At 37.7% G+C, this 15,366-nt stretch overlaps 1 protein-coding gene across 1 annotated transcript; it reads right to left on the reverse strand.

Moving 5' to 3' along the window:
* Positions 1 to 3,603: 3,603 nt before the first annotated feature.
* On the reverse strand, positions 3,604 to 15,366 carry LOC121519625 (solute carrier family 22 member 13-like). The gene is made up of 10 exons (XM_041802408.1): positions 14,980 to 15,366; positions 14,796 to 14,899; positions 9,209 to 9,363; positions 8,203 to 8,371; positions 8,007 to 8,127; positions 7,780 to 7,874; positions 6,225 to 6,439; positions 6,026 to 6,134; positions 5,685 to 5,891; positions 3,604 to 5,603 (listed from the first exon to the last, which is right to left on the reverse strand). The coding sequence occupies exons 1-10, from the start codon at positions 15,352 to 15,354 to the stop codon at positions 5,558 to 5,560; spliced, it is 1,596 nt and encodes a 531-aa protein (XP_041658342.1). The 5' UTR covers positions 15,355 to 15,366; the 3' UTR covers positions 3,604 to 5,557.

Consider the following 15,366-nt stretch of genomic DNA (forward strand, 5'->3'; position numbering starts at 1 on the left):
ATGTTAATGTAACCCCCTTTTAAGTACTTTTTACAGTGAGTTTGTATGATTGAATTATGAATAAGATTAAGAAGTTAAGACATATAACAAAGTTAAATTTGTCGATGAAATGTTGGTCTACATGTGAGACTACTCAACTGTAAAAACACTGATAGTCAATGTCTGCACGCTGAATGTTTTCACTGATCCATCTGTGATAAAATGCATTTGAGATTTTTTGACCATGCTTTAATGACCTCTTTAAGTTTAATAAATTTTGTAATGTATCATATTACTGCCAAAACTTTGTTTAAGCAATAATATTACATTTTGGGAACTATAATTGCTTTCAGACTTTTATTTCATTGCGCCATTGTTCGTTGGATGTAGTGGATTTGAGGTCTTAAATGTATTTCTTTGAGATAATTATGAAGCTACAGCTAGCAGCCACATGGCTAAGATTCAGCACAACGTAAAAAAATGAAAATATATTTTCTAGAACTTTTAAGCATTAGCTTTCTGAAATGTAAAAATGAATCAGTTTTTCTGATTAAATATAAAACGAGAGTTTTATGCTTATTTTGCAAAATCAGGTGGGCCTAGAAATACACAGTGGCCATCAAACTTAAAGTGAAACATAAAACACAAAAATGTGTGTTTTTCAAAAGATCACTTTTAGGCAAGGGTTAATTTGTAACTTGAGATTGTTTACATAGATGCCCTTGAAGTTAAACGTGACTGGTATTTGCCTTACTGAAGTGGGTCATAACAGTGTTATTTCCAGCTTGTACGCTTTGCTTATGTTTAGTTAAGTTTTTCTATTGGTCAAATATCAACCTTGGCAATAAGACTGGTTGACATATATACAGCAGTAATGGTGCATTGTTTTGGTATTAAAAATGGCTAAAATCAGGACAGGGGTTGTTCAAAAAATGGTACATCTGTTTTACAGATTTTTCACACAGGACACAGAGTCTGAAAACTGGATTGTCCCAGGTAAATAAGGACATACGATCACCAGAGTACAGCTAAATATCTCAGTGACTACTACGCCCGCCTTTTCTCAATAAATGTTCTTTTCTTTTGGTTTAGGTTTTTAAATGGTCAAGCAGCACAGTAGCGTCCCAACTAGCTTTCTCTGGGAATTTTTCTAAATGCAACATCTGATCTAGTCTGAAATTAACCTTAAAGCTAGGAACCACATAGCATGGGTTTAGCTTAAAGACTGGACAATATTAGCCTGGCTCTGACGAAATGTCATTATCATTTTCACTCTTCTGTTTTTATGGTTAGAGTCATAAAACAGATGTTAAAGTGTTGGGAAGTGCAGAGCTTCAAGTAGCAGGATTTCTAGTTAAGCTAGTTGAGTCATATAGTAACAACTGGTACTAACATTTCTCAATCAAATAGCTTTTCATTAGCTTATCTCATTAACTGATCCCTCTGTGCTGTAAATTCCCATCAAGTTAAATCTCAGTTTTTTATGAGGCTGTGATGCAGCTAACTTTCCTCTGTAATTTAGCATGAAACTGAAGTTTATGCTATCAGCCACATAGCTTAAGGCATAGCTTAAAGATTAGCTACATGTTAGCCTGGTGCTGACAAAATGTCATTTAATACACTTCTGATTTTATTGTTAAAAATCTCGTTCTCCAAATAGATAACACCCATTGCCTTTTGGGGCCAAACAAAACTTTTGTACAACTATCACATAAGACTCAAAGTATTTTCCTTTATATTTAATTTGATAAACAGAAGGATACAATGCAAATGCTTGTTTTTCTGGAGACACAACCATTACTTGAAAAGTGTTTAATAAGCCATTACCATTTATTTTGTTTTGATCAGGCAAATGAAAAGGAGCTTGAATTTTCTTTTCTAATATTTATTTCTGTAAATGTACTATTTGACCCAGCAAACTTTCTTAGTGGCATTATTGTCTCTGAAGGCCCAGATTGTTAAAATAGGGAAGCAGGTGGCATAGCATTTTCAACAAAGTGTCATCAGTTAATCCAATACTATTCAAACCATGATATAGGTTCCATACATCAATTATGCTTTGTTACTTCTGGGACTTTAATTTTATGAGCGTTTGAAATGTAAGTATTCTATTTTTGTAGTTATTGAAAATTTCTGCAGCCTACCTGAAGTAGCTCTGGGGCCCAAACTTTAGGATACCAAAAGTTAAAAGCTAAAAATCTGGCATGCAAACCTGATAACAAAATGTGTTATAAAGCCAATAAACAGGCTGCTTACAGAAAGAAAGCTTGGTTTTCATTAAAAAAAAAAAAAAGAAAAAAAAAAATTCTTAACGCAGCAAGTATAGTTAATGTGGCTCCATTAGCTGTGGAAGTTTCGTAGATATGCAGCTAAGTTTGCTACATAGTTGCATAATCTATATAGCTTTGTTAGCCTTAGCTGCATTTGCTAAAGCTCGAGTTCCTAAAGCTGAATTAGCTACATTGGCTTATGTAGTAACGCTCATTAGGTAGATAGCATATTTCATGGATGTCAGGGCCAGACTTTATGTATAAAGTTGAATTAAAAAAAAAAATCTGAAACTGGAAATGTGTTGTACCAGCAAATGATGGCACTTCTGTGTGAAATAGATGGTGTCTGAGAGGAACGTCTGCAGTCTGACTGTTTTGAATTTTTCTCTATTAATTATTGTTCTGGGAACACAAGAAAAAAGAACAGGAAATACCACAGACCTAACAGGTTATGGTACTCATAACAACAAAATGTCAAGCAGCAGAAGTTAGTGTTTATAGTTATAGTTAGTGTCCATTTTTAGGTGAACTTAATGTGCACGAACAGATTTGCATGTAGTGATGGGGAGATGAAGCCTCATGAAGCATTAAGGCTTTCTTTCAGGGTTTTGTTCTCAGGAAAAACAGTGACACCTGGTGGTACACTAAACAACAGCAACCGTTCAACTGAAGGACTGAAGCATTGGCACATCCTCTCACTGTTTCATCCCATCCCATCCATTTTCTATACCGCTTATCCTGTTCAGGGTTGCGGGGGGAACCTATCCCAGCTGTCACTGGGCGAGAGGTGGGGTACACCCTGGACTGATCGCCAGTCAATCGCAGGGCTGACATATGGAGACAGACAACCAGGCATGCTCACATTCACACCTAGGGCCCATTTACAGTGCTCAATTAACCTAATGAGCATGTTTTTGGTGGTGGGAGGAAGCAGGAGTACCCAGAGAGAACCCACGCATGCACGAGGATAACATGCAAACTCTGCACAGAAAGGCCCTGACCGGGAAGTGGCTGTGAGGCAACAGCACTAACCCGTGTTTCCACCAACCACTTGCTGTTTCAATCTCTGCAATTAAACATATAAAATGCTGTCACATAATCTCTTCTTGGAGTTCATCCTACAAGTATGCAACCATTGACAGAGCTATTTTTCTGATGCCATAAAATAAAGTGCTCAATAAGATAAATCTGTTTGTTTACAGTGGGACTTGATCCTGCCTCGTCAAAGAAAATTCTGTTTCGTCCTAGTAGACACGTCCTTTAAACCACGGAATTATGAGATTTTATGACTGAGACACAGTAAGAACATGCTTGTGAACAGGGGCTTGTGTTTTTCTGTTTTTTTTTTTTTTGCAATATTCTATAGCTTCACCTATTTCTATCTAGTATAAAAGTTTTATTTATTTTTTATTTTCTGGCTAACAATTGCTCTCACCTTGAAAAAAAGAATTATCTGACCTTATAATAATAATCGAATCAGATTAAACTGGTCCAACACTACAGAATGACGTTTTCTCTTTACTACAAAATCAATCTCCTTTCTTTAATAACTGCAGTATTAAATGCCACTGAGGCACTGAAAGCAGCCACTAGCACTGAAGCAAATATTACACAATTACATATATTGTTAATTTCTTTAGAGATTGATTCGATATGGAGTCACAAGGACTCTTCAAAGTAAAGTTTTATTCTTTCCTGGCATATACAACAACAAATGTTACTTACAAAAAGAGTGAATGAAGCAAATTAAACAAATGTGTACATCTGATTTTATCATTTTACATCATAACAAATGTGCCATATTAATGTACAAGGTGCGACTTACTTTAAATGAGAAATCAGATCTGGAAAAAACACGTTTTTCAAGTTTATGTTAACAATGTGAAGCAATTATTGCCAAGTGGTTGATTCTGGATGCAAACAAATGCAAATAGATGTACTTTATGATCATTCCTTTTAGAGTTATTACAAATATAATCGCTACAGACAGCTTCAAAGTACTTATGCTTCTGTGAAATACAATGTTTTACACTGTAAACATCAAGAAACATGCAGGAGTGCATGTACAAAATGACTTTCTGATGTCCAGTGATCCTTAAGGAGGAATTTTTTATTGAGTTTAACCTTAAACCAGATAAGGTTAACAACAAAGCTAAGAGATAATCTAAAGAAACCCTTTTTTTGTTATGCTTTTACTTTGAAATTTGTACTGTTTAAAGGATACTGAACTTCCTAATAGGATAAAAAATACTTATATATATATATATGCATTTTAAATAAGGAATATTTAGTAGATAAAAAGTTACATTAGCGTAACCATGGAAAAAACAGAACTACAACAGATAGAAAAATGTCAAATTATCTAAAAGTAACAATTTAAAAAGAGAATGTTTGATATAACAAGTGCAGATACATTTTAATTCTCCACTGAGCTGTCTGTGAGTTTTCAAAGTGAAATAAGACATCTCCAAGGACAGTGGTAGACTCACAGGTGCATCCAAAAATATTAGAATATCATGTAAAAGTTCATTTTTTCGCTGTGATTTACTTCAAAAGTTACATTTTATGAATTCTAGATTAATCTCAAACAAACTGAATCATTCCAAGACTTTTTATTGTTGTAATCTTGATGATTACCCGAACCCTTTTAAAAATATCTGGGGTGTTGTCAAGAGGAAGATGAGAGACACCAGACTCAACAATACAGATGAGCTGAAAGCTGCTATCAGAGCAACCTGGGCTTCGTAACAACCCAGCAGTGCCACGGACTGATTGCCTCAGTGCAATGTCTCATAGATGCAGTAATTTGTGCAAAAGGGGCCAGACCAGTGACTGAGTGCATGAATGAGGACAAGTTTCAAGAAGGTCAACATTTCTGTATTATAAATCCTGTTTCGGACTGATGTTTTGTGATATTCTAATATTTTGAGAAAGTGTATTTTTGATTTTTGTGAGCTTTAAACCACAATCATCAACACTGATACAAAAAAGTCTTGAAATATTTCACTTTGTAATGATGAATCTAGAATATGTGGAAATTTCACTTCTTGAATTAAATCATTGGAAAAAAGACCTTTATCATGATAGTCTGATTTTTTGAGATGCACGTGTCTATTCCATCACTGGGAAAGAAAAGTGACAGTAAGGTTTGTAGCTTCCAGCTGCTGCCCTGCAGTTGCTTAACTATGTTGCAACTTGAAGGACAAAACAGATGATTTAAAAATATATGTGCGTACGTGACTCTGTTTCCAACCTCTTCTGCTACTTTGTTTGGTTTCTCTGTTTAGAAGTGCATTTTAAACATAGATCTACAGCTTAGTTGAACATGTGTAGGTGTTGGTTGAAGTCTCATTTCTGTAAAATAAAAAATAAATCACATATTAAAGGAGTAAAAAATATTAAAGGAGTAATAATCAAATGGACATATATAGTCACCTCTTGTTTTTAGCTTCATCAGCTGTCTCTGGGAGATCTTTTCTTCTGGTCTCAGGCAGCAGGAAACCGAGAGCGCCGCTAACGATCGCAGTGCTGCTGAAGATTATGGTTGGTATGACTGGATTATAGACAGCCAACATGTTCACCAGTGGAGCCAGAATTCCTCCCACTCTCGCTGCTATGGCTCCCAAACCTGTGGCTGTTTGTCTAAAGGAGGAAGTCAAACACATTTAGGTCAAAAAACTGAATTTTGTAAGAAACATCTGGGTTACAGACACAGCTGCAGATTAATTTCCTGAAAGATCTTGCAATCTGCATAAATATACTCTGTGAACACCTACCTTACAGATGTTGGAAACAGCTCTTGGATGTAAACGTTGCATATGGTAGTCCCCCACATCAGGAGAAAACGTGCTATGACGGCTAAGGATGTAACAGCAATGTCTTGTCCTGGAGAGACATAATACACACATTTTATATACAATATGCATGAAAAAAGGGAGATTATTTTGAATTTTGCTAACATTTGATAAGGTTTACCCTGAGGAACGGCTAAGATGAGAATACAAGCAATTCCCCCAAGCAGAATCGTAGCTATGAATAGTTTTTTTCTTCCGAAAATCTCCAGCAGCCACATGTTCAGTGTGTGAGCTGGTATTTCAATCGCTCCAAACAAGAACTGAGTGAGGAAGATGTTCAAGCCTAAGTTTGCCATATTGAAGTAGAGACAGAATACAGCCAGGGTCGTAGCAAACCTGCAGCACAGAAAGAAGAACAAACATCAGAAATAAACTACTGGAGGAACTTGACTGGTCCTTAGAGAGCTCTGACCTCAACCCAATCGAGCACCTTTGGGATTAACTGGAACAGAAACTGTGAACCAGGCCTTCAGAACCAACATCAGTGCCTGACCTCATAAATGCTTTACAGAATGAACGGGCGTATATTCCCAAATAATCATTTCAAAATCTTGTGGAAAGCCTTCCAAGAAGAGTGGAGGCTGTTAGAGCTGCAACAGGGGGGGAAACTCCATATTAAAGTACACATATTTGAATTCATTACAGTCCCTGTTGATGTAAAGGTCTGGCTTCTGGATGCTTTGGTCCATATAGTGTAACTCTTATGAACATTCAGAACAGCTTTTGAACAGAGCTCAGTAGTGTGGTTCCACAAGTAACAGTCCCATTCATGTTCTCCATAGCAGGTTTCATAATGTCATAACCATTCAAGGTAAACTTGCCATAAGCTATGAGCATATACCTGTGCTCCTGTTGAAGACATAAATGTGTGTTTTTACTGAGAAAATACTTTTTTAATTTGAGCTAAAGCAGTGGCTCTCAACTGGCCCAGCCTTAGGACACACCACCACCTCCTTAATGATGCAAGATTATGAAAATGTTTCAATCAAAAGCAGATGTTTTTAAGGAAAAGGGAAGAAATGTCCTTTAAAATCGAAGCTAATAGTTGACTTTTTGACATTTGTTTTTTTTTTCCATGCACACTTCCATAACCCACCGCAAATGGTTTGCTAAGAATCAAGATATAAAAGGAATTGCAAAGGATTGTGGGATGTGTCGTTTTATGTCCATGTGGGCCCCATATGGGTTAAATGCACACTGCAATATGAGTCCTATGTGGGCTTGTCCACAGGTGGCCCCACCCGTGAATGCCCATGTTGACTTCAAGTAGGATCAACCCACATAGGCCCCGTCTTTAGAGATCACCGGTAGAGCCTACTGAAGTCCATATGGGCAGTCACAGCTGGGGCCACATTTGAACCTGCAGACAAGCCCACATTGGGCCCATATTTTAGCCCGCATATAAGCCATATGGGGCCCAAATGGACATGCTGGCTGGATCAGGAAAAAATATATCCAGTCTTGTACCATTGCCCTTTTCCCCCATTTTCAAATGTTGCTTTTTGGGCTTGGTTTTTGGAATGCCCATGGTGAGTTTGAATGGGGAACTTTATTTCTGGAACCAGACTTGCTGAAAAAGTGGAACATGCCTCACTTTATGCTCACTTAAAACTACATACATTTAATTGCTCTATTCTAAACCAAAACAAAAAGAGTTCCTGGAAATTTGAACTCACCATGCCAGTGCTATGATGAAAAAGTATTTAACCAGCACCGGGGATTTGAATAAACCTTTAATGCCTGCTTCGTTTTCAGCTTCTTTTATGTCAATCTGCAACATAAATATTAACAGAGAAAAGATGACGTGCTATTATTTTTTTCACAGAGTTCTTTCTGTAGGATTTTGGGGGTTTTCTTTGTAAAATAAAATAAATAATACCTAAAATAAATAAAATTATAATACCTTCTCTAGCACATGGTCTGGAACAGTGCGTTTGTTAATGGCTGCTGCCTTTAAGATCAGCTGTTTGGCCTCCTCTGTCTTTCCTCTGTTCAACAACCATCGAGCTGACTCTGGAATAAACCTGAGAGACAAATGAAATTTTCAGTAACCTACAAAACCAACTATAAAGAGCAGTCAAAAATGGGTTGATACAGACCATATGTAGATACCAATCAGTATGAGTGGAGCTACTGTGATGAGCTGAGCGACTCTCCAGTCTCTGACGAAGTAGATCACACCAGCGAGGACACAGTGACCCACTGCACCGAATAACTGAGTCACACACGCTCCCCATGAACGTTTGGACGCACCGATCCACTCAGTGGCTGGAATAAACAATCAATATCGACTTACTTTCACCAAAAAATAGCTTGAATGATTGGAAATATTATCACACACACACCACCACAGTAGTAGTACTGGGACTGTGACAGAACTATCAGTTTTAATGTCATTGGGGGCATTTTCTTTGTCCCATCTTGCTCTTTGCTGGTTTGTGAACTGGAAATAAAGGCATTTGAAACAGAGTGTATCATGTTTGAGAAGAAAGATTTTAAGTAGCTGATTTTGCAAAAAGAAAGGACATGGACTACCAGTTTTATTTGGGTTTAATGAAGTTCTGTCTTGTCTTCTCTTGTCTTATATTCTATCTTGTCTTGTCTTATATTATCTTATATAACCTTATTTTATAGTGTCCTATCTTATATTTTATTATCTTGTCTTGTGTTATCCTATATTATCTTATCTTAGACCACTGTGGTTGATAGATTTGGCAAATTTACCTCACAATGAACAGAAAAACGACATTTAACTGACTGTTAACTTTCAATAAAGGCAGTAACATCAGCTAACAACAGACTGTTCTGAGATGACCTGCTCTGTGATTTTATATTGTAGTGTTAGAGGGGCGGGATCATTCCCACTGTGGGCTGGTGACATCATGAGCCCACATATTGGTCCTGCCCACATGAAACCAAGCCAGGAAAGAGGTGAAAAACTTTCTAACAGTCTAAATCCAATGATCAGCAACATGTAGATCTCTGTGTTTTCACATGTTTACAGCAACCATATTCCAACATATCTAGAGTGTTAAGACAAAAACTTTGGATTTCACTTTACAGGGTCTTTAAATGTGTTTAAATGTCTGTGTATGAAATACTTACTCAATATAATACAGTTGATTTTATAACCTCCAGCTCCAACTCCCACCAAGAACTGAAAGGCTAAGTAAAGGTAGTAATTTGGGCTAAAGGCCACTGCTACGACAAAAAAAAACATGAACACTGCTGGGATTTGATTTGCTCGTTTGCGACCTAACCTGCAACAGAAAGAGAAGAACAACATTAGACTTAAAACAGATTTGTTATTGTTAACATGGACTGTTAAAAGAGCTAACACTGGCTGTTAAGGTCACTGTAATATTTATGCAACAAGTGCGAACATCATTTGCTTATTGCTATCAGGTGACTTCAGGAAGAGACAAAGATAGGCATTTGCCTGGGGTCTCATGCACCAAGAGCCTCAAAGCATCAGCTTTGAAAAGTGTTAATCAAACATGAGGTACACTTTTAAAACTGAGGAGTTATAAATAACCTAAATCTTAAACGGAGATTCCCATGCACAGCCCAGGTAGTCAGGTGCCAGTTGGTAGCAGGTCCCAAGTAAACAAAAAGAAATGATCCGCCACACACTGAAATAGACTTTACTGTTTATTAGCAAACAACGCGTTTCGCCTGTAGCTTCTTCAGGTTCGCCCATCATAATCAAACGGGCATACACAGGTGTGTTTAATACAGATGGTCACATGACCAATAATCAACCAAATCATTTAGTTAAACAACAAACATGGAATATATAGTACAACAGAGTTACAAGAATAAAGAAACAAACAAAATAAGTGCTGTACAAATATCAAAGGTGTAACTCCATAACAAGAAATGCAAGACTTAATTGATCCAGTTTACAAAAAATATATATATTAGTTCATATTAACGCTCAGGATCTATAACCTTCTCAACCTGGCCTGCTGGAAGAAGTTTGTTAATAAAATTAAAATGAAGCAGCTGTCCCTCTCACTGCTTAGGGAGGGGAAATTACGGGGGGGGTTAGGGACCTGTTTCATCCTTCCCATGGGTCTGTATCACCTGTAGGGAAGAAAAGATAAATAATAAGTATCTACATCTCATTAAAAAACAGCTCAAATCTTGTGCTTCATTGAGGCCATATGGTTCAATGGTATTCAGTTCATAGATCCAAAAAGATCTTAAGAGTTGGTTAATCAAACTGCCATCTCTAGGTTTGGGTATCACTCTTTCAATACCAATAAATTTCAGGGTTGAGGCTGACCCATGATTTTTCTCCTTGTAATGCCTTGCAACGATTCATGTTACTATTTCTGATGGCAGCCTTATGTTCGGCAGTTCTCAAGCTGAGATTGCATTTAGTTTGGCCTATATACATCATACCACAAGGACATTTTAAAGTATAGATAACATGGGTGGTGAGGCAGTTAATAAATTGTTTTATGTCATAATTCTTTCCTGAATGAGGATGGCAGAAAGCTTTGGTATTGAGTGTGTTAGAACAGTGTGCACATCTGCCACATGTATAGTTACCGTACACCTGTTCAGAAAGCCAATTGGTTTGTGTAAGTTCTTTAAACATAGAGGTGACAACGATATCTCAATGATTTCTCCCTCTCTTAAAGCAGAAACGAGGCTTAGAGGATGCTATGTGGCTTAAGCTGGGGTCACATTCTAAGACTTTCCAATGTTTGTTTATAATTTGTTTGACTTGCTTAGATGCTGGAGAGTACTCAGATACAAAGGTAGTTCTATTTTCTTTATGCTTAGTGGAGCAATGCAGTAATGCCTCCATATCTTTCCTCTGCATTTTCCATAGATTGGACAATAGGTGTCTGATCATAGCCCCTTTGAATGAAACGTTGAGACATTTCTTTGGCCTTAGCTTCATAGTCTTCATCATTACTTCATATTCTCCTTAGTCTCACAAACTGACTGTATGGAATATTTTTGACCACATGGTGGGAGTGAAAACTTGTAGCGTGCAAGATGGTATTTCTGTCTGTTTCCTTTTGATAGATAGATGTCTGTAATTTTCTATCCGGATTCACAGTTATCAGAAGGTCTAGGAATGTAATTTTTTCAGGGCTATACTCCATTGTGAAATGTAAGCTGGGATAGGTGTTGTTTATGTAGTCACTGAACTTTTTAAGTTCATCTTCAGAGCCTTTTAACCCCATAAAAATACCAGCAATGTACCTTTTAAAAAACAGAATATTGGAAGCAAAGGGATTGTTGTTGAAGATATACTGATTCTCCCTCAACCCCATAGACAAATTTGCATAATTTCGTACAAATGGGGACCCCATGCTTGTGCCTTGAGATTGCAGGTAATACTTATTATCAAACATGAAATAGTTAGACTTAAGGATAAACTTAGTGAGGGACATAAGTAATTCCACTGAGACTTCATCTTGCTTAGATTCAAGGTAGTACTGCATGGCTTCCAGTCCTCTATCATGAGGAATATTAGTGTACAGGCTCTCCACATCAAGATACCAAAAGAGAGTTATCAGGCATAATGATGTCAGAAACCAGTTTTAAAACAACTCTTGTGTCTGCCACATATGAAGGTTGTGTTTTTAAAATGTCTTTAGTGAAATGATCCACAAACTGGCTCAGAGGTTCAGACAAGGAGTTATTGCTTGCCACAATCGGTCTGCCTGATTAACCAGGTTTTTATGTATCTTAGGCAGTAAGTAGAAGACAGGAATGATGGGATGTTCAACTTTCAATAATTCATACTGACTGTTTGTTATCCATTTCTTCTCCAAAGCATTATTCAAAATGTCATCCCTTTCTCTCATGTATGTTTCCACTGGGTTCTGTGGCAACATCCTGTAGAAAGTCATATTTCTTAATTACGAGGGCTTCAGTAACATAGTCTTTTGTGTTTTGTACGACTGTAGCTCCTCCTTTATCGGCAGGTTTTACAATAATTTTAGAATTGCTCTGCAATTCATTAATTGCTTTCCTTGCTATTTTGATTTCTAGTCTTATTTTTGTTTTAGCTGCCTTTTTCAATGTCCTTTTCCATCAGTTTACTGAATGTGGTTAGTGTGGGGTTAACAGAACCAGGAGGCATGAATGTGGATTTTTTTCTTGAACTTATTAAGGGAGTCTGTGTTTACTTCTGACGTCACATTCACCTTAGAATGAAGGAAATGTCTTAAGTGTAACTGTCTGGAAATTTATAAGAGTTAACTTTGAGCTTAAATGCATTTACTCTGTTGGTGGGGACAAATGAGAGTCCACGACTTAAAACATTAAGTTGAGGTGTAGTCAGAGTGTGATCAGAGATATTAATTACCGAGTGTTCAGGCTCCGTGTTTTCATCCTCCTGGTGACTCTGATGTCTCCTCTTCCCCCTTCTGGTTTTCTTCTTTGCTGGCCGTGACCGCCTAAAAATGATCATCTGCGGAGGATGCACTTGTTCGCCCGTGCTCAGTAGTCTCCTCCTCACTGGTCAGCAACAGCTCCCGACGTTGTCCGTGATGACCTCGGTTCCGACGTCGTCCCGCTGTGCGCGTGCCCTCTGACGCTGCATAGGTGTCCACGTGGATGTGCAGTTGTAACGGCTCCCTTCCTGTAGTCCTCTGCGTCCCGTTCAAACCTCTTTTCTTTAATATGCCTTAAGTTCATCTTTAAAGCTTGATAACTCTTTTTTAAAACCAGATTCCATCTTACTGAAGTCGGGTGTTTCCATAGAGTTCATAAGCACACTTCTCGGTTCTTGTATCTCAATTTTAATTTTCAAAGCTTCTTGTTTCGTTTGTTCAATGATAAGTAAAGTCATGTCTAAAGAGCACTTGTTCAGGGTCTGTTCCCACGTTTTTATTTTCCGTTTTTTTTAAAAATTCTGGATCTTGATTCCCCAGCGTGGGTTTTTTATTGATCGCAGTCTTCTGGGAATCTGTTTGTTGGGCCAGTACTCGGAAAGCACGATCCCGTACCACTTAAGGCGCGAGTCCTTTTTCTCCAAATAAAGCATCTTAGATCTGGTATCATCCAGAGTCAATGAGGGCATATCTTCAAAAAGGGACTGTTGGGAGATGATCCGCTGCGCCTCAGTATCACTGAAGGAAAGGCACACAGCCAGGTTTTGGTGCTCAGTCACGTCCATTTTCTAACTTTCTTTGTTCAACTTGCAGTCAGGGCAAAGGCAACTTCCTGCATCGTTTCCAAGCTAAATCAGCCCAGGTAGTCAGGTGCCGGTAGGTAGCAGGTCCGAAGTAAACATATGGAAGTAAATCAGTGCCATCTGAGTTTGAATTTGAATTTCTAAAACTGCATTTTTTTAGCATCAAAATTGGATTTTGAATTTGAAAAACCATCAAATTAGCACCGATTTTATTTATTTTTTTGCCACTGAATTTTTATCCAATGCGAAAATAAATTCAGTGTAAAAAAAAACAATGTCTCAAAAAATTCAGTTTTTTAAAAATTCAACATTGAAAAAAAATAGTGTTAAAAAATTCCATCTTTCTCGGGGAGCGGGCGGCCTAGTGGTTAAAGGCGCTCCCCATGTACACGGATGGCAAGGGTTCGAATCCGGCCTGAGGCCCTTCACCGCATGTCACTCCCCCACTCTTGACCCTGCTTCCGACTCTATCCACTGTCCTCCTCTATCTAATAAAGGCACAAAAATACCAAAATATAAATCTTAAAAAAAATTCCTTGAAACAAAGAAAAAAAAAAAAAAAAAATTCAGTGTCAAAAAATTCAATAGCAAACAATTCAACTTCAGCATCAAAAGAGACTGAGTAAACCAGGGAGAAGCAATCGATCCCTGTCTCAACTCAGCGGGGTTGGGCTACGGGCTTGTCCCCGTCAGTTGGGTTATGTTTATGACCCAAAAATTGGGTTAAAGTGGCCAATTTTTTTATGTAAAAATGTAAATATAAAAGTACAAGTAAGAATAGAAAAATAAATTAGACACACACGTGGCCAAAATTGTTGGTACCATTCTATTAAAGAAAGAAAACCCCACAATGGTAACTGAAATAACTGGAAACTGACAAAAGTAATAATAAATAAAACATTTCTGAAAATAAACCAATGAAAATCAGACATTCCTTTTGAATTGTGGTTCAACAGAATCATTTAAAAACAAACTAATGAAACTGGCCAAGACAAATCTGATGCTTCTCCTTACTTACTAGCATCACTGCAATCAAGTGATCTCTGTAACTCTTAATAAGACTTCCCATTATATTGAATTTTTGGCCGAACAGTACAATAACGACTACACTTGGAAATATTTAGTATGTTGTACTGTTTTCATTGAAATGGCTGTGCAGCTGTTTCAATGAGGCATGCAGTATTACGCACAGCCTGTGTCTAATACTGTGACCCTGCCCAGTTCAGTTGTCATATTGTTGGCACATTAAAGAACTGTAAATGTTATCATGTCTATTATTTTTGTGTCAGAAGGAAAGACTAAAAGCCATAGAGGCTGTAGAATGACAGTGGAGTTGACAGATTTACCGGCAGACGTGGCAGGAATTTAACAACTGACATGATAAATTAGATGTTTTTGGTAAAGCACTCTAATGTGCTACTTTTGTAAGCAGTAACATAACAAGTTACTTTAAAAAAGTAACACTATCCAACACTGTGCATCACAGGAAAAAAAGAGAGTATTCTCTACAGCACTGTATTCACTTACGATTCAGCCAAAGGTCCAAATATGAGCGAACCAATGAGAAGACCAGCCATGAACACTGCCTGGATCACTTCCACCAAATTGGCCTGGTCACAAACTAGATCAAACTGATGGGACAAAAATGTTTGATGAAATATTTCATGCAAGTGCAACATTAATGACCGCTGATTCAAACCTCCTTACTCACATCAGTGACAATGGTGCTGTCAAACAGGTTGTTGAGGTAAATCCATCCATCCTGGCACCCTGTGGTCTCATTGAGTCCGTACTCCCTGATGGCACTAATGTTCCAGCCAATAGGTGTGAACATCTGACACCTGCTAAAGCTCCCATCCTCCTCTCGGGGCAGAGTCAGGTTCAGTTGCTCCTTTGGGCTCAATGTGGAGTCCGCCTGAAGGATCCAGTCTGTGTTACAGTGTCGATTTGGATTGAACTCCACAAAAACAAAACTTGCAAAAATGAAAGACTGAATAAAATTTGGAAAGCAAATTGCAAGCAGAAGAAGCTGCTGGAATAATCCAAATTCTCCAACATGCTCCAGGATCTCACCAAAATCAGCCATGTTAGCCTGTGA

This window comes from Cheilinus undulatus, linkage group 13 (genome assembly GCF_018320785.1).
Source record: "Cheilinus undulatus linkage group 13, ASM1832078v1, whole genome shotgun sequence".
Taxonomy (NCBI): domain Eukaryota; kingdom Metazoa; phylum Chordata; class Actinopteri; order Labriformes; family Labridae; genus Cheilinus; species Cheilinus undulatus.